Source organism: Panthera uncia (assembly GCF_023721935.1).
Source record: "Panthera uncia isolate 11264 chromosome D3 unlocalized genomic scaffold, Puncia_PCG_1.0 HiC_scaffold_8, whole genome shotgun sequence".
Taxonomy (NCBI): Eukaryota; Metazoa; Chordata; class Mammalia; order Carnivora; family Felidae; genus Panthera; species Panthera uncia.
Window position 1 is genome coordinate 49,693,796 of NW_026057586.1, and position 19,502 is coordinate 49,713,297.

Below are 19,502 nucleotides of genomic sequence, written 5' to 3' on the forward strand. Positions count from 1 at the left end.
CAAAGTTTCAGAGGACAAGCTGACTCTCCTGTTAGGGGCTACTCTAGCTGGTGACTTTAAGTTAAAGCCAATGCTCCTTTGCCCTTCTGAAAATCCAGGGCCCTTAAGAATTATGCAAAATCTATTCTGCCTGTGTTCTATAAATGGAACAATAAAGCCTGGATGACAGCATGTCTGTTTACAACATGGTTTACTGGATATTTTAAGGCCACTGTTGAGACAGTCGCTGAGAAGAAAAGATTCCTTTCAAAATATTGCCGCTCACTGACAATGCACCTGGTCACCCAAGAGCTTTTATGGAGATGTACAATGAGATGAATGTGGTTTTCAGGCCTGCTAACACAACATCCATTCTGTAGCCTGGGGATCAAGCATTAATTTTGACTTTCAAGTCTTATTATTTACAAAAACACATTTCAGAAGACCATAGCTGCCATAGACAGTGATTCCTCTGATGAATATGGGCAAAGTTAGTGGAAAACCTTCTGGAATGGATTCACCATTCTAGATTCCATTAAGAACATTCATGATTCATGGGAAAAGGCCAAAATATCAACATTATTAGGAGTTTGGAAGAAGTTGATTCCAACCTTCATGGGTGAGTTAGAGGGGTTCAAGACTTCAATGGAGGAAGTCACTGCAGATGTGGTGGAAATAGCAAGGTAACTAGAATTAGAAGTGGAGCCTGAAAATGTGACTGAATTGCTGCAGTTTCATGATAAAATTTCAGTGGATGAGAAGTTGCTTCTTATGGATGAGCAAAGAAATTGTTTTTGGGGAAGGAATCTACTCCTGGTGAAGATGCTATGAAGATTGTTGAAATGACAACAAAGCGTTTAGAATATTCCATAAACATAGTTAATAAAGCAGTGAAAGGGTCTGAGAAGATTGACTACAATTTTTAAAGAAGTTCTACTGTGAGCAATATGCTATCAAACAGCATTGCATGCTACAGAGAAATCAGTTATGAAGAATCACCCAATATGGCAAACTTCATTGTTGTGTTAGGATTTTGCCACAGCCACTCCAGACTTCAACAGATGCTAATCACAGTAGCCATCAACATGGAGGCAAAACCCTCCACAGCAGAAAGATTATGGCTCCCTGAAAGCTCAGATAATGGCTAGCACTTTTTAACAACAGAGTATTGTTTGATTCAGCTATATACATTTTTTAGACATGATGCTATTGCACACTTAATAGACTGTAGTATAAGCTAAATATAACTTTTATATGTATTGGGAAACCAAAAAATTCATATGAATCACTGTACTGTGATATTTTTTTTTTTGCTTTATTGTGGTAGTCTAGAACCAAACCAGCAATATCTCTAAGGTATACCTATACTTTCATCATTTTACCCTGCCTACAAGATAGTGAATGCAGCATAAAAATGAATGAGAGGGAGACAAATGAAAGGATCACTGTGATAATTATAATAATAATCAAAAATAGGTGCATCATTTATGAGAGTCTAGAGTCTCTAATGTGGTTTCAGAAATTCAGGAGTAGTATCCTGAAGTAGTTCTTGCCTGAACTAATATGTAAGGAAAGGGGAAAAGTTACAGGTGACAAGCATGGGAAGAGTTCAAAAGAGACAGCAGCATGAGTCAAGGTAGAAAATCAAGTTACAGAATAATATTGTGGAACAAGTTCAATGGCTCCAGTGTAAATCAGGGGACACTAAGTATCTGGAAGGGAAATAGGAGAGGGAGGCAAAGCTGAGATCAAGAAGAGTTTGTCCTCACACTGGTCAGGGTGGATAAAATGAACAAATCAGGAGACTACAGATGCTGGAGAGGATGTGGAGAAACGGGAACCCTCTTGCACTGTTGGTGGGAATGCAAACTGGTGCAGCCACTCTGGAAAACAGTGTGGAGTTTCCTCAAAAAAATTAAAAATAGATCTACCCTGTGACCCAGCAATAGCACTGCTAGGAATTTACCCAAGGGATACAGGAGTACTGATGCATAGGGGCACTTGGTTTATAGTAGCACTTTCAACAATAGCCAAACTATGGAAAGAGCCTAAATGTCCATCAACTGACAAATGGATAAAGAAGATGTGGTTTATATACACAATGGAATACTACTTGGCAATGAGAAAGAATGGAATGTGGCCATTTGTAGCAACGTGGATGGAACTGGAGAGTGTTATGCTAAGTGAAATAAGCCCTACAGAGAAAGACAGATACCATATGTTTTCACTCTTACGTGGATCCTGAGAAACTTAACAGAAAACCATAGGGAAGGGGAAGGGAAAAAAAAAAAGTTAGAGTGGGAGACAGCCAAACCATAAGAGACTCTTAAAAACTGAGAATAAACTGAAGGCTGATGGAGGTTGGGAGGGAGAGGAGGGTGGAAGATGGGCATTGAGGAGGTCACCTGTTGGGATGAGCACTGGGTGTTGTATGAAAACCAATTTGACAATAAATTTCATATTTAAAAAAAAACTTTAAAAAAAGAAGAGTTTGTAATTTCTATGTAATAGGAAGTCACCTTAGAGATAGCCTTGCAATTCGAATAGAGCTGTGGCATAAGTGGGGAGTGTCTTGGGGGAGAGGTTGAGACTAAAATTGGATGTTACTAAAGTAGATGATGGTAGTAGTAAAGAGAAGATAGATTTAATAAACAATTTGGAGACTAAATCAATAACTGGACTTGATGGCTTGGTTTTACGTAAAGGTAAAGGGCAAAAGTCAAGGATATCACCTTTTAGCGATCATGTAGATTCTATGTTCATTAGTTAATATTGTTAAGTTATAAGAAAGCATGGTTAGTGAGAAAGGTGATTAAGTTCATTTTGACAAGTTAACACTGAGGTACATGGGAAATAATGATATGTTCATGCCAAACAGCAATTGAGTATCTGGTTCTTAATGTTCTAAGGTAAGGACTAAGCAAGACATGTGAAATTAGTTTTATCAGCATAGAGGGAGTTGCTGAAATAATGGCAGTGAAAAAGATTACTCAGGAAGGGTATATAACATAAAACAGGAGCATGAATAGAAAAGGCACCATTGGGGGCACCTGAGTGGTTCAGTCGGTTACGTGTCGGACTTCAGCTCAGGTCACAATCTCACGGTCTGTGAGTTCGAGCCCCGCGTCGGGCCCTGGGCTGATGGCTCAGAGCCTGGAGCCTGCTTCCAATTCTGTGTCTCCCTCTCTCTCTGCCCCCCCCCCGTTCATGCTCTGTCTCTCTCTGTCTCAAAAATAAATAAACGTTAAAAAATTAAAAAAAAAAAAGAAAAGAAAAGGCACCATTAACGCTTAGTGGAAAAAAGTAATTTGGAGTTGGATTTGTCTAAAATATATTAGAAAGAAGAGATACAATTTCTTCAAGATCAAAATGTAATTCACTGAAAGGATCAATATTCTAGGCCTTTTGTGGCCTAGCTATACAAATACTATTGTAGTAACAAATGAATACATGTTATATTTATTAACTATATGAATCAGGGTTCCTTCAGCAAGAAATAGGAACTTTACCTAAACTGGCATGAATGAAAGACTTCATTACTATGTAGCCTGATGTCTCAGGTCAGATCAAGAACAATACTATCTTAATTTTGTAATATATTGTGCTTGCTGGTGCTATTTTTATATGGTGAAGCAACAGCCTTGCAGGAAGATAAATAGTTTAATAATAAAACATTCAACTTCATTAAAAAAAATTTTTTTAAGTTTGTCTAGATAAGAAATTGGTCTTTTTTCATCTGTTAGGAAATTGATGAAAAGTACTGGAATAACGACTAATAGATGGGGAATGTCAACAGACAAATGGAAACTATGAAAAAGAGCCAAACATATGTTCAATAACTGGAAAGTATAATTTATGAAATGAAAACACTCATTGGTTGGGCTTAACAGTTATTGGAGATAGCAGAAGAAAGGGCCAATGTGTTAACCTGGCCCTTTTCAGAAGTAGACACCAAGAAGGGATTAAACATGCAAGTGTTGTGTTACAGGAAGCACTTGGGAGAGAATATAGGGAGGTTGCTGGAAAAAGCCAGAGAGCCATCAGACTGGGATGTAAGTCTGATTCCAAGTGAAGGAGAGAGGAAAGGAAGGTTTGCTGGATGGACTGTCTGTGCAGTCTATGGAAGGTTTGGAGAGGGCAATGGAGAATCCTTGAGCCAAGTCTGCCACCAGAAGAGTCTGTGTTTCCCTGGACAAGTTTGCCTTTGTTCCCTGCCACACTCATTTATGGCAAGTATACCCTTGATGCAAACGCATCAATAGTTTTCAGAACACAGTCTGGATGTATGTCTGTATTATCTTACCTTTAACAACATTGCTTTCCACAGATATACTTTCCTAGTTCACCACCAGTAAAACCTTCAGCAGTTGAGCTGCAGCCTTCTGCCAGAGACTTTCCTCGTTCCATCCTGTTGGCCTGCCAGGTAGTAGGCAAGACAGTCTCAAATCCTCATCTTTCCATCCTGCTTTCTCAGAACACTCCTGATTTTACCTGTGTTATTCCAGGTACTCCCTAAAAGCAGACATTAAGAATGCATTCAGGGAAATGCTTCTTACAGAAAATGGAAAAGGGACTGGGGGAGGCTGTGATAGCCATCATACCACAGTTCAAGTCTGACCTGGAGTGAAGGAGAGGAGGAAGGAACATTAGGTGTCATGTAGTCTAAGGAAAGTTCAGGAATGTCAACAAGGAGTCCTCAGGCCAACATGAGCCATCAGAGGGTTCCTTAGTGTTTGACCAGGACCATGAGAACTTGTGGCCTAAGCACACACAGTCATGGATTTCACAATATAACAACTTGGGCCCTCACTCAATTATGTTTCTGGTAGCTGGTGGCCTGGAAGGCAATTCTCAATATCAGTATAGTCAGCAAACATGAAGAAAGACTATTAGGAATCATATATTGTGAGCATACCTGGGTGGCTTAGTCAGTTGAGCGTCTGACTCTTGATCTCAGCTCAGGTCATGATCTCATAGTTCAAGAGACCACTAATAGCTCAGAGCCTTCTTGGATTCTCTCTCTCCTTCTCTCTGCTCCTCCCCAGCTTGTGCACGCGCACACACACACACACACACTCTCTCTCTCTCTCTCTCTCAAAATAAATAAAATGAATTTTTAAAAATAAAAAAAGAAATTATACATTCTGAAAATGGAAGGGTTATAAGATTATAAATAATGAACACAACAAATGAACATTAAAAATAATGAACAAATAATGGGACATTTTAAGTGATCTAACAGATGTGCAAATTGAGTCTCAGAATGAGAAGAGAAAGAGAATGGAACCAAAAAAAGAGCGAGAGAAAAAAATAGTTGAAATTTCCACAAATTTGTGGAAATAATTTATTTACCTACCAAAGAAGCTCAACACATTCCAGGCAAAATAGATACAAGAAAAGTACAACTAAGTATATCGCAGTCCAACAACCAAAAACTAAAATAAAGAGATATTGGAAGTATCCAGAGAAAAACATTTCGTACAGAGGAGCAATGATATATGATGGTATTTCATCATGGAAATGATATTTCATGAGAAACAATAGATTCCAGAAGACAATGGAAAAACATTTTTAAAGTACATCTGGAAAATTCTTGGATATGGCCAAATGATAAACCATAAAACAAGTCTCATGAAATTTCAAAAATATTGAAATTTTACAGAGTATGTTCCCTGGCCACAATGGAATTAGAATAGAAAGGAAAACATAAAACTGTGTTTATTTACAAATGATATGATGGTTTATACAGAAACATCAAAATGAATGTACAAAGAACTAGTAGGTTTAATATGTGAATTTTAAAGGTCATAAAATAGAAGTTTAATATACAAAAATCGGGGTGCCTGGATGGTTCAGTCAGTTAAATGTCTGGCTTCGGCTCAGGTCATGATTTCACAGTTTGTGAGTTCGAGCCCCATGTCGGGCTCTGTGCTGACAGCTCAGAGCCTGGAGCCTGCTTCAGATTCTGTGTCTCCCTCTCTCTCTACCCCTCCCCTACTCACGCTCTGTTTCTCTCTCTCTGTCTCTCAAAAATGAATAAACATAAAAAAATTTTTTAAAATATATACAAAAATCAATCATAGTTCTGTTTACCGGCAAATAATCAGAAGATGAAATTTTAAAACACCATTTACAATAGCATCAAAAATAAACTGCTAAAGGGGCGCCTGGGTGGCTCAGTCGATTGAGGGTTCAACTTCAGCGCAGGTCCTGATCTCTAGGTTTGTGAGTTCAAACCCCACATGGGGCTCTCTGCTGTCAGTGCAGAGCCTACTTTGGATCCTCTGTTTCCCTCTCTCTCTGCCCCTCCCCCTGCTCTCTTCCCCATGTGCACATACTTTCTCTCAAAAATAAACATTAAAAAAAAAAAAAAAACTACTGGGGCACCTGGGTGTCTTAGTTGGTTGAATGTCTGACTTTGGCTCAGGTCATGAACTCACAGTTAGTGAGTTTGAGCCCTGCATCAGGCTCTGTGCTGATAGCTCAGAGCCTGGAGCCTGCTTCAAGTTCTGTGTCTCCTTCTCTCTCTGACCCTCCCCTGCTTGTGCTCTCTCTCTCTCTCTCAAAAATAAATAAACATTAAAAAAAATAAAATACTTAAAATTAAATTTACAAAAATTGTGTAAGACTTCTACAGTGACAAATACAAAATATTGATAAGAAATATTAAAGAAAATCTAAATAAATGGAAAGTTATATCATGATCATGGATTAGAAGATACAGTATAATTAGATTAATAGTCTTTCCAAAATGATCTTTATTTTTTTTTAATGCTTATTTTTGAGAGAGAGAGCTTGCACGTGCACAAGTGGGAGAGGGCAGAGAGCGAAGGAGACACAGAATCTGAAGCAGGCTCCTGCTGTCAGTGCAAAGCCCATGGTGGGGCTTGATTGAACCCATGAACCGAACTCATGACCTGAGCCAAAGTCAGACACTCAACTGACTAAGCCACCCAGGCACCCCCCAAAGTGATCTTTAAGTTCAACACAATTCCAATAAAAATCCTAACAGACTTTTTTTTTTCTAGAAATAGACAAGCTGATTCTAAACATTTTCTGGAAGTAGAAAAGACCTAGAGTAACTGTCTTGAAGAAAGAACAAAACTGGAAGCCATAAGCTCCCTCATCGTAGGACTGTTTGAAGCTGGAGTAATTAAGATGCTTTGGTAATGATGTAATGATTGATAAATAAAGGGAACTGAAACTGAAAGCTGACTGACAACATAGCGAGGAAGGTCATTTGATATGGAAAGTAAAGTCTTTTCAAGAACTGGTGCTGCACAAGTTCTCACTGCTTTGGCTTCCCCAAACCGCCATCTCTGTCTGTTCAGTTCAGTAAGACCTCTGGGATTTGTCTGCACGAAGCCTAGAAACTACTACAGGTAACCTGGGACAATCACAGCGTTCACCTGATTGTTTCCTCTCTCTCAGAGCTGACAGGACTGGGCTGCTAGTTGTCTAATGCTTGAAAGCAAGTATTAAATACATTTTGTCCAGTTTCTTGTTATGGGAGAAGGTGAATCCAGGCCCTGTTTCCACCATGACTGAAACAGAAGCTGATGTGCTTTTTTTTTTTTTTTTTTTTTTTTTTTTTTAGCAGTCTTCAAGCCTAGTGCTGGAGCTTGAACTCACCACTGTGAGATCCAGAGCTGCACTGAGATCAAGAGTCTGACACTTAACCAACTGAGCCACCCAGGTGCCCCTGATGTCACTTTTAAAAGAGCTTCTGTCTGCTCTGTGAAGATAAATTGTCATGGAGCAAAAATGGAAGAAAGGAAAGCAGAGTCCATTTGGGAAGTATTTGTAGGAGTCCAAGTGAGAAACGGCAGTGCTTAAATTAGTGCAGCAGCCATCAGAACGGACACCAGTCAGCTGCTCAGTGCATGTCAGAGTTAGAGCTGGCGGTACCTACTGATAGGTTGGATTTAGAGCAGCAAGAAGAGTATAGACGTGGACATTAAGAGTAATAGAAGTTTGAGGCCCGAAAATCTGCCTGGATGCCATTTACTGAGAGAAGAGAGAGTATGAGAAGATTCAGGGGTTTTTTGATGGGGGTGGGAGGTAAGGAAGCAAAGAGTCTGAAGCCTCCTTTCTTTGTCTAGAAGTGTAAAAGATAAAATTCAGAAATTGATTTTTAAATTTTTTTTTAATGTTTAGTTTTGAGAGAGAGACAGAGACAGAGTGCTAGTGGGGGAGGGGCAGAGAGAGGAGACACAGAATCCCAAGCAGGATCCAGGCTCTGAACTGTCAGCACAGAGCCCCACACAGGGCTCAAACCTACAAGCTGTGAGATCATGACCTGAGCCAAAGTTGGATGCTTAACCAACTGAGCCACCCAGGCACCCCAGGAATGGATTAAAAAATTTTTTTTTTTCCTTGGGGATCCTGGCTGGCTCAATAGTGTTGCATGCAACTCTTCATCTGAGGGCTGTAGGTTCAAGCCCCATGTTGGGCATGGAGCCTACTTATAAATAAATAAATAAATAAATAAATAAATAAATAATAAAATTCCACCCCCACTCATTCTCTCTCTCTCTCTCTCTCTCTCTCAAAAAAAAATTTTTTTTTTAAGTGGGGGGACCTGGGTGGCTCAGTTGGTTAAGGGTCAGACTTCTGTTCTCACAGGTTCATGAGTTTCAGCCCCACATCCGGCTCTGTGCTGTCAGCACAGAGCCTGGTTGGGATCCTCTGTCCCCCTCTCTCTTTGCCCCTCCCACTCTTCCCTCTCTCTCTCTGTCTTTCTCTCTCTCAAAAAATAAACATTTAAAAAAATTAAAATATTTTTTCTTACATTTTTATGGCATATTATATGTCTCTCTTCTCTAGACCATGAGTTCTCTGAAGAGTCATTGTCTTATTATTCTGATGTCAGATACAATGCAAACAGTAGTCCTTTAATGTGTGTGTTTTTGTATGAAACTGGGGGATTTGATCAACTTGATGTCAGGTGGAGAGCTGAGTGTTCTGGGTTACAGGAAGGCTAATACTGAATCCCCGGAAAAGATCTAGAATACTCTGTTATTTGTTCTTAGAAACCAACATAGCCCAGTAAGGATAAAAAATGTGTATGAAATCATAAATACGGTGTTTAAATAACCTTAGATGGAAATAATCAGAGAAGATGCCTTGTGATTTTGATATCATTTGTTTCCACAAAGAATAAAAATCCTTCTTTGAATTGAAAATACAGAGGTGAAATGGAGAATGGGCTCAAGTATGTGTCTAATAACATGCCAAAATATCTAAATACACTGCTTAAAAGCTAGTCTTTCTCAACTGAGTGCTATAGTTTATAACGTAACTCCTGCAGAGCTTTTCATGGTCCTAAATGGCTTTATTTTTATGATCGTTAGCTGCACTGTTAAAAATGCCAAATCAACACTGCATTCTGTGGGAATGGATGGGAGGAAAGGTAACCCTAAATGGTAATAAAAGGCCCTGCTGCCTAAAACTTCAGTTGTATTCGAAATTTTCCCTATCAGACTCACTATTTAGGGTAAAGTACTGCCTTAAAAAATAGCCATTAAAATTTGTTAAATGTCTTATTATGTGAGTTAACACAGTAAATATTTTCTAGTATAGGGAGAATGTATACAGTGGTTACAAGCTGTTGTACTATAGACCTTCTCTGACTTACCAGCCTAATGACCCTGGATAAGAGAGGTTTAACCTCTCTAGGCCTCAATTTATTAATCTATGAAATGGGACTCGTAATATCTACCACACTAGGTTGTTGTAAGGATTAAATCAATAATGAAGGCAAAATTCTAAATCGGTTCTTGTACCTTTAGTTAGCTAAGAAAGAACAGAGCATAATGAAATAAGACCCTGGACAGGTTATATTTTAATGCGGTGGATGGGACTGGAGAAGGCCTTAAGCATAGGGAGTCACCATGGAAGAAAAGAAAGGGTCTTGGCTGAGAATGTTAGTGAACAGAGGGCATGATAGGGATTCTCAGAGGCATCAGGGACACTCCAGAAGGAGGGATAGGGCATCATCACCAATAGAAGATTAGAAACTGGTGCAAAAAAACCCATGGTTACTTGACAATTTTACTTAGGACAGATCCAAGTAAATACCTAATCTTAACATAGGACAAAGAGTTCTTAAGTTTGGAAACAAGGGAAGAAATAATATACACAAATTAATTATGTTTGACCACAAAAAAAATCTTAACTTTTCTACTTTAAAAACATTTAAAGAATGTTTAAATGAATAGAAGCTTCATAAACAGAAATTATTTTCAAAGATCCCACCAAAGGCCTTCCAGGTAAAGACAGGCATCTACCTTTTCTTACTCCTCTCACAACCCTACTAAAACAACAGTGAAGGGATTTGCATAAAGGCTTGCCCCCCCCCCCCCAAATGAAGAGGAAAGAGAAAGGAGGCAACAGAAGCAAGATTTTGAAGCTACAAAACAGATGGCTTAGCAAACCCTGCAAAATAGAATCGTAAGTCAGGAAAGCTGACATTCATCTCAATTTACACTGCAGGATCTCCATGGGTTCAGGTAGTGGCAGCCTCTGGCACCTCTGGAGGTAGGGAAGTGGAATAAGAAGAGCTAGAAAAAGGACAGTTGGTTGAGAGTCTACTAAGAAATTGGACCCCACTGGGGCGCCTGGGTGGCTCAGTCAGTTGAGCGTCTGACTTCAGCCCAGGTCATGATCTCGCGGTCCGTGAGTTCGAGCCCCGCGTCCGGCTCTGTGCTGACAGCTCAGAGCCCGGAGCCTGTTTCAGATTCTGTGTCTCCCTCTTTCTCTGACCCTCCCCTATTCATGCTCTGTCTCTCTCTGTCTCAAAAATAAATAAACATTAAAAAAAAATTTTTTTATAAAATAAAAAAAAAAAAAAAAAGAAAAAAGAAATTGGACCCCAGGTCTTCTGCCTACTCTGAAGCTGGGCCATCAGGGTGACCTTGTGAGACCATAAGGGTTTATTCTCGGGAGAGATTAGCACAGTTGACATCAGGCATAATTGCAAGTGGGGCATATAGTACTGAACACAAATCCCGAGACACCTTGGCCTCTTCTCCCAATCAGCAACTGGCAGCCTTGTTTTTATGAAAGGAGATCAGAAAAGTTTCCTTTAAGGAATTTGGCCAGCCCAATAAACCATATCTAAATATACTGACAGTAGTGGTCCCCAACTACCCCTTTGTGAATGTCCCCTTTCCCCTCCCCTCTTGGAGCCTATAAGCAGCTTTTTTTAGTTCCCTACTCTTGAGGAAATGAAAACAACCAGACATCCGAAGGAAGTTTCCAGTATGAAAGACAGAAAACAAAGAAATAAACAGAAAAAAAGCAACCTGGAGGAAACAAACCACATGAGAGAAAAGAACACTTTTTAAAAGAAATGCTGCCATTAATATTTTGAGAGAGATAAGAAAAGGTATTGCCAATTAATCAAGAATAGGATACTATTTTGAAAGGATGCAGAGGTCCCTCAAAAGAAAAAGAAAATCTCTTGAAACTAAAAACATGATGGCAAAAATAAAAACTCCATAAAGGGGCTGAAAAAATTGGCACCTGGGTGGCTCAGTTGGTTAAGCGCCAGACTTTGGCTCAGGTCATGATCTTTAGGTTCATGAGCCCAAGCCCATGTCGGGCTCTGTGCTGACTCAGAGCCTGGATTCTGTGTCTCCCTCTCGCTCAGTCCTTCCCCCACTCACCCCTGTCTCTCTTCCAAAAAATAAACATTAAAAAAATTTTTTTAAATGGTTGAATGAAAAAATTAAGAAAAGTTTCCAGTAAGCAAGATAAAGGCAGATGAAAAATGGTAAAAGTAGACAGAAACATTGGGAGACCAGCTAGAAATTGTGAAATCCTAATAATAGGAATCCAGAAATAGAAGAAAATGTATGTTCAAAATAAAAAATCAATAAAATTTCTCAGAACTGGAGCACATGAGTCTACAGATTAAAAGAGTCCATTGAGAGCACAGTACAATGGATAAAAATAGGTCCACACCAAGGCACATGTGATGGTTGATTTTATGTGTCAACTTGGCTAGGCTGCAGGATGCCCAAGAATGGAGTCCTTATTTTACACTCATGATGTCCTAAACTTTGCAACTATTTTATTTTATTCTTATGTAGTTATATTCTGGGATAAATGTGGTTTGTTTGTTTTTTTTCCAATTAAGATATCAGTGTTTGTATAGAAAAAAAAAGTATATCTTTTAAAGAGGGTCATCAGGGGCGCCTGGGTGGCGCAGTCGGTTAAGCGCCCGACTTTAGCCAGGTCACGATCTCACGGTCCGTGAGTTCGAGCCCCGCGTCAGGCTCTGGGCTGATGGCTCAGAGCCTGGATCCTGTTTCCGATTCTGTGTCTCCCTCTCTCTGCCCCTCCCCCATTCATGCTCTGTCTCTCTCTGTCCCAAAAATAAATAAACGTTAAAAAAAAAATTAAAAAAAAAAAAAAAAGAGGGTCATCAAATTGAAATTGAAGTATGGAAGCAATAAAATTATTATCATGCTTTCTCTTAAAAACAGCTGTTATCATATTTTTTAAAACCATGAGCCTGTTGACTGTCAAAATACATAGAGACCTTTGGCATTTATTGTATCAAGGACTTACTCTACCATATGGTGCCTGAGCTGATGACATCGATTTATATAATCCTCAGAGCGTTCCTTGTACATGTGTTAACCATCAAGGTGAAGTGCTATGACTATCAAAGATAGCCAAATCAGGAGTCATAAGCAGCTGGAACCAGGAAAAGAATTGTGATACTTCGTTTTGCATACAAGCTTGTTTTTCTGCAATTACCTTTCTTACGTATAGGTTATGCTACCACTAGATGGCAGCACAGTGGTGTTCTGGTGGTCTTTATATTACAAGTCAATGGGGTGCCGGGGTTGCTGTCTGTTGAGCGTCGCTCTGGGTTTTGGCTCAGGTAATGATCCCAGGGTGGACGCATTGACCTCCTCATGGGGCTCCACCTGAGCGTGGAGCCTGTTTAAAATACTCTTTCTCTCTCTCTCTCTGCCCCCTCCCGTGCTTGCACTCTCTCTAAAAAAATAAAAAATTAAAAAATTAAATTAAATTAAATTAAATTTAATTTAATTTAATTTAATGTAATTTAAATCAAAACTACTAGTCAAATCAGAACCAGGAAACTGGCTTGAGGACTCCCCATAAGCCTGACTGAAACTTAGAATTGAGACTCACTCACATTGCCTACATTCATCCATCTGCACATCCATCCATACTTCCATTCAACAAATATTAAATGCTTTGAAAAAGAACTCTTAATAATGATGAAGTTGAATTTAAAACAATATTCCCAGAACCATATTTTAAAATAACTTAAGGAGACAGAGCTCCTGGGTGGCTCAGTAGATTAAGCCTCCGACTCTTGATTTCAGCTCAGGTTGTAATCTCATGGTTCGAAAGATTGAGCCCTGTGTCCGGCTCTGCGCTGACAGTGTGAAACCTGCTTGGGATTCTCTCTCTCCCTCTCTCTCTCTGCCCCTCCCCTACTCATACTCTGCCTCTCTCTCTCTCAAAAATAAATAAACATTAAAACAATTTTAAAAATAAAATAACTGAAGGAGACTAGACAGAAAAGAAACAGATTGAAGTACATTGTTCCTGCACGGTTGATATAGATGGCAAAGTCCAAAAGTAGGCACTGCATGTTTTTTGTTTTTTGTTTTGTGAAAACAATTTTCTTTTATGTACAGAAAATTCAACAGTGTACACTTAGCCCAGTTTGGTGGCCAGTTCTTTAGCCTTTGCTTTTCCAGCTTGGTAATGCCAGCAACCCACTTTGGACCCAGGATGTTGCCTCCCCAGTGATGGCGTATGTCATCATATCTGTCATTGTAATTGGTCCTGATAGCTTCCACCAGCTTAGCCAGAGTTCCTTTGTCTTCTGAGTTAATGTGTGTGAAGGTGACAGTAGTGCAGGTCTTCCTGGTCTTCCTGTGGACCACACACTCCAGGCTGGCCTTCCGCCTGATAATTCAGTAGGTAACCACCATCTAACAACACAGGGCATGCAGGAAGACAACCAGCTCAATACGCTCCACATCATGTGCAATCACTATCAGGTGAGCCTTCTTGTTTTCTACCAAGGTGGTGACATATAAACCCCAGCTCGAAGGACAGGAGACCTCTTAGTGGGGACACCCCATTTGCCAGCAGCTTTCTTCTCAGCCTGAGCCAACAGTCTCTACTCCTCTTGCTTTGACCAGAGGTCTGTATTTGTGGGCCAGTATAAGCAGCTGAATAATTGTTTGGCAGTGCAAAGCTGGGTGACCTGCTTAATTGCAGGAGGAACTTTCAGACGTTGATAGAGAACAGCCCTTTGCTGCTGCAGCAGGATGTAGGTGGGTGGGGGGGGGGGGGGCGGCATTTGACAAAGCAGGTGACGGCATTTGACAAAGCAGGTGAGATCCCTTTTGGGCTCAATGTCCTATCTGATGCCAAAATTCTTGGCTCTTTTCGCCAACAACGGATTACCTTCTCAGCCTCCTGCTTCTTCATGACAGCAGGGACTGGGGCCACCCACTTCCCCTTAGCCTTCTTTCCATTCGACATTTTGGATGGCTGGAGGGGAGAGTGGCTCTGAGTGTTTTTAAACACAAAGGAATCAAGCATTAGTTTTGACTCAATGAGGGAGCCTCAGGAGTCATTTCTTGAGATCAGAAATCCCAAATAATTCAAGGTCAAAACTTTGGAACGGGAATAACTAAATAGTCATCAGAGTCAGGAATAAGGTTGTGTTGATGAATTATGGCTGCTACTCCTTGTGGATCCAGGAAGTTTTATAGAGCTGTCACACAAACAGCTGCTGACAGAGGCCATTTGATACTCAGCATATTGATTTTTAACTATTATTTTCCTTCCACACTATTACTTTGCTTACACATTTGCCTCTTGTGTACTTTCTTCCTGCTCTATTGTTCCTAGCCTAAATTTCATCTACATTTGCTAAGAGTTTTACCTTTGCTAAGAGATCTTGGTATGACTCCTCCGATAGTAAGGAGACAAGTGGGTTAGTCTTACAATCCAACTTCTTTAATTCAAACTGCCTTTTCAAACACATCCTAAAGGGCAAAATTTGGCATCCTCTAATGGTCAAAAGTGTAACTTTATTCTTCCTGTATATAGAGAGAATAACATAGAGAATAGCTTTGTACCCTAAAGTAATGACTTTTAAACCTTTTGGAATTTGACCTTCGATCAGAAATGCGTTTTACTTCACAGCTATGCCAACCCTGGGACTGTTTGCTCTCAAATCCATTCCTTGCTCTTCCTCTGCCAAGTTTTAAGGATGCTGATCCCAAGAGGCTGTATTTCCACGGCTCCCAAGTTACGTTAACTGATTTCTGGGTGGGTGCCACTCGTGTGCAGTCCTGCCCTGACACTGGAGGGTGGGAGGAATGGGAAAGCCAGGATGATTCTCCTCATCTTTCTCTGCCCGCAGTGCATCTTTGACAGTGACTAGCTCTTCTCTGTGGCTCCAGCTCCAGCCAAAAATGTCCCCCTGCGATTTAAGCTTCTCCAGGATGACCCCAACTCTGGGACCCAGCAACACTGCTACTTCCCTTTATCCCTCCAGTCGAAAGGTATGTGGTTTCTGCCATTGCTAATCTCTGGGTTGTCTTATCTTCCCTTATTTGGCTTCTCTACCTATTCATCATTTGTGAAACAAGTTTCCTGTGTTAAATTCCCTCTGTTAAAAATACTCTGACCATGGGGGTACCTGGGTGGCTCAGTGGGTTAAGCGTCCACGTCTAACTCTTAATTTTGGCTCAGGTCATGATCTCGTGTTTCATGAGTTCAAGCCCCACTAGGGCTCTGAGCTTGACAGTGTGGAGCCTTTTTGGGATTCTTTCTTTCTCCCTCTTTCTCTGCTGCTGCCATCCTCTCTTTCTCAAAATAAATAAACTTAAAAAGAGAACACTCTGACCATGATATCTTTTTCCTGATATTTAATTATATCACATACAGGGGAACCGCCACCTTCCAGTAATTCGCCAAAATGACCAACACAAAGGGAAAGAGGAGAGCTACTCGCTATATGTTCTCTAGGCCTTTTAGAAAACATGGAGTTGTTCCTTTGGCAACATACATGCAAATCTACAAGAAAGGTGATATTGTGGACATCAAGGGAATGGGCACTGTTCAAAAAGGAATGCCCCACAAATGTTACCATGGCAAAACTGGAAGAGTCTACAATGTTACCCAACATGCTGTTGGCATTGTTGTAAACAAACAAGTTAAGGGCAAGATTCTTGCTAAGAGAATTAATGTACGTATTGAGCACATTAAGCATTCAAAGAGCCGAGACAGCTTCCTGAAGCGTGTGAAGGAAAATGATCAGAAAAAGAAGGAAGCCAAGGAGAAAGGTACTTGGGTTCAACTGAAGCGCCAGCCTGCCCCACCCAGAGAAGCATACTTTGTGAGAACCAATGGAAAGGAGCCTGAGCTGTTGGAACCCATTCCCTATGAATTCATGGCATGATAAGTGTAAAAAAATAAAAGACGTCAAGACTGTAAAAATAAAATAAATAATAATAATTATATCACATACATATATGGGGAACAGAAGCAAATGCTTCATTAACAATATTCCTTTTACTGTTTACAGACTCTGATATTCCTATTTTGTTCTATTGCACCTTTTAAAATGCCAATCACAACCTGTTAAATTGAGTTCATAACTCACTGATGGGTTGTATCTCACTAATGGAGATTTGGAAAACAGTGTCTTAGAGACCATATTTATTCATTTTTACTTTTTAGAAAGCAGATTCACAGTAAACTTACCCTTTTAGGTGCACATAAGAATTTTGAAAATTATATATAGAATATTTTAATCACCTCCAAAAGTTCCCTTGTTCTTTTTTTTTTTTTTAATTTTTTTTTAACGTTTATTTATTTTTGAGACAGAGAGAGAGCATGAACGGGGCAGGGTCAGAGAGAGGGAAACACAGAATCCGAAACAGGCTCCAGGCTCCGAGCTGTCAGCACAGAGCCCGACGCGGGGCTTGAACTCACGAACCGTGAGATCATGACCTGAGCCGAAGTCGGCCGCTCAACCGACTGAGCCACCCAGGCGCCCCTCCCTTGTTCTTTTTTGTAGTTAACCCCTCTCTCCATCCCTAGGCCCTAGTAACCACCAATGTATTTTTTTGTCCTTGTATTTTTATCTTCTCCAGAATGTCATATAAGTAAAATCATATACTATAAGGTCTCCTGAATTTTTTTTTCACTCAGCACAATGCTCTTTAGATTCATTTGTATTTACTCAAAGGATACAAAAATACAGATTTGAAGGGGTACATCACCCTGATGTTTATAGCAGCATTATCAACAATAGCCAAACTATGGAAAGAGCCCAGATGTCCATCAGCTGATAAATGGATAAAGAAGATGTGGTATATATATACAATGGAATATTACTCAGCCATCAAAGAGAATGAAATCTTGCCATTTGCAATGATATGAATGGAGCTAGAAGGTATTATGCTAAGCAAAATCAGTCAGAGAAAAACAAATACCATATGATTTCACTCATATGTGGAATTTAAAAAACAAAACAGATGAACATATGGAATGGGGGAAAAGGGAGAGGGAAGCAAACCAAAGAGACTCTTAACTATGGAGAACAAACTGAGGGTTGGTGGAGGGAAGTGTGTGAGGGATGGACTAAATGAGTAATGGGTATTAAGGGGGGCACTTGTTGGGATGAGCACTGAGTATTATATGTAGGTGATGAATCACTAAATTCTATACCTGAAACCAATTTTACCATGTATGTTAGCTAGAATTTAAATAAAAACTTGGAAAGAAAATGAAGAGATTCATGTGTGTTTTTGCATGTATAAGTAGTTGATTCTTTTTATCGCTGAATGATATTCTATTATCACATTAAATCTTAGAGACATCTTTTTTTAGCCTAAAATGCACATTTTACTTCTGCTATTTGTTTTGCAACGTTAGTCTGAACCCATGTAAAACCTTTGTGGATATCTTAACCGCTGGATGGAGGCATGGGGATGGGAAGTCATCACAGAACAGCCTCAACAATTTTCGTGTTCAAAGGCAAGAGACTAATAGCCTGAGATCTGGAATCTTAGTCTGTTGGTTAAATTCTTCATTTAACTTTTGCTACCTCCCTATCTCAAGCAAATTACTTAACCTCTCTTAAATTGTAGTTTCCTTGTCTGTAAAATAAGATGGTAGGAATGGTATATGTTTCACCAAATTTTTATGGAGATAAAGTAAAATGAGATAAAGTGTGTAAAACATTAGTGCACTGATTGGGCACAGTAAGTACAAGTAAATTAGTGTATGTCATAGGAAAGATGGCTATAATTTAGCCAGTCTAAAAAGTCAAGAAGAACAATTTTTTTCAAGAACAGTTCGCTTCCTTTAACACCTTATCACTCACTTCCAAGTATCTGGGAGTAGTGTCATTGCCAACCAACGAGGAAAGGAGTCCATGAGGTCAGGAGGAAATGTCTGTGAAACCCAAATTCAGGGACTACCCATTGACTCTGCCACCTAACATCATTAAGTTAGTTGGTCACTGGACTTGAAATCAACAGACATGAAGTGGGAGTGGGGAGTCTGCATCTCTTCTGTAATTTCTTCAATTCATATTACATTGGACCTCCAATGCATATCTTAAAAAGATGCAGACAGCATAGTACAATGGGAAGAATCCTAGATTTAAAGCCAGAATACTTTGGTAAGGTTGGATTTACCACTTTGTACTGATGTGATCTTGAACAAGTCACTTAGCATTTCTGTATCCTGGTTTATTCATCTGTAAATGGGTATATAATGTGATTATGCCCCATAAATCTTCCTAAATCAACTGTCACTTGTAATGATTTCAAAATTAACATTTTGTTATTATATAAAAATATATTTGATCATTCAAATGTGGCCATTCAGATTTGGATTATATGAACTCCATGATATGACGAGCATGAAGATTATTTCTGTGAAAGGATTTGTTACTGCTTGGAAATAAAGACTGATTGAGTTTATAAAACACTGTTCCACCTGACTCCTGAATGTCAGTGCTTAATACTCACCAGGCATGCACATTCTAACAGCCTTTGTGTTCATATAATGGACCAGTTAATTCTATCTGCTGCTGAGGATTCAGTCATATCCTACAAACAAAGATAGATTGTTTTGAATTAGTGTCTGCTGGGAAAAGATGTTCAATTGTTAAATTACTTTAGCTATGTGTGAGTTTTAATCACCTGGAGTATATTACTACTTTACAAATTGTATTTCTCTGTAGAATGAAATCTTTATGAATTAGATAAACTATTAATATAGTTCTATATATTTAAATCACACTTGCAGCATATATTGTCATTTTTAAAAAACACATTTTGGGACTTTCAGAAAGCCATTAAAATGTCACTATCCTAAAAAAGCAAAAAAGTACAACAACCAAGGCTTAAGTGTTTTCCACTAAATTTGTTAAGGGACATAAATCTACTATGTGTAACATCCATCCATCTTTTCTATTATAGACTATCTATTAT

General features: G+C 39.4%; 1 protein-coding gene and 1 long non-coding RNA gene across 2 annotated transcripts in view; one reads left to right on the top strand and one right to left on the bottom strand.

Annotated features, from left to right (window-relative positions):
* LOC125914424 (uncharacterized) overlaps window positions 1–19,250 on the bottom strand; it is a 43,876-nt gene extending 24,626 nt beyond the window's left edge. Inside the window, exons 1-2 of the long non-coding RNA XR_007455297.1 lie at window positions 19,038–19,250; window positions 4,283–4,491 (exon numbers count right to left, since the gene is read on the bottom strand). This is a non-coding gene — a long non-coding RNA (uncharacterized LOC125914424). The remainder of the gene's footprint in view (window positions 1–4,282; window positions 4,492–19,037) is intronic.
* Window positions 15,945–16,485, top strand: LOC125914416 (60S ribosomal protein L21-like). Its single transcript, XM_049619676.1, has one exon. The coding sequence runs from the start codon at window positions 15,971–15,973 to the stop codon at window positions 16,451–16,453; it is 483 nt and encodes a 160-aa protein (XP_049475633.1). The 5' UTR covers window positions 15,945–15,970; the 3' UTR covers window positions 16,454–16,485.
* Window positions 19,251–19,502: the final 252 nt, after the last annotated feature.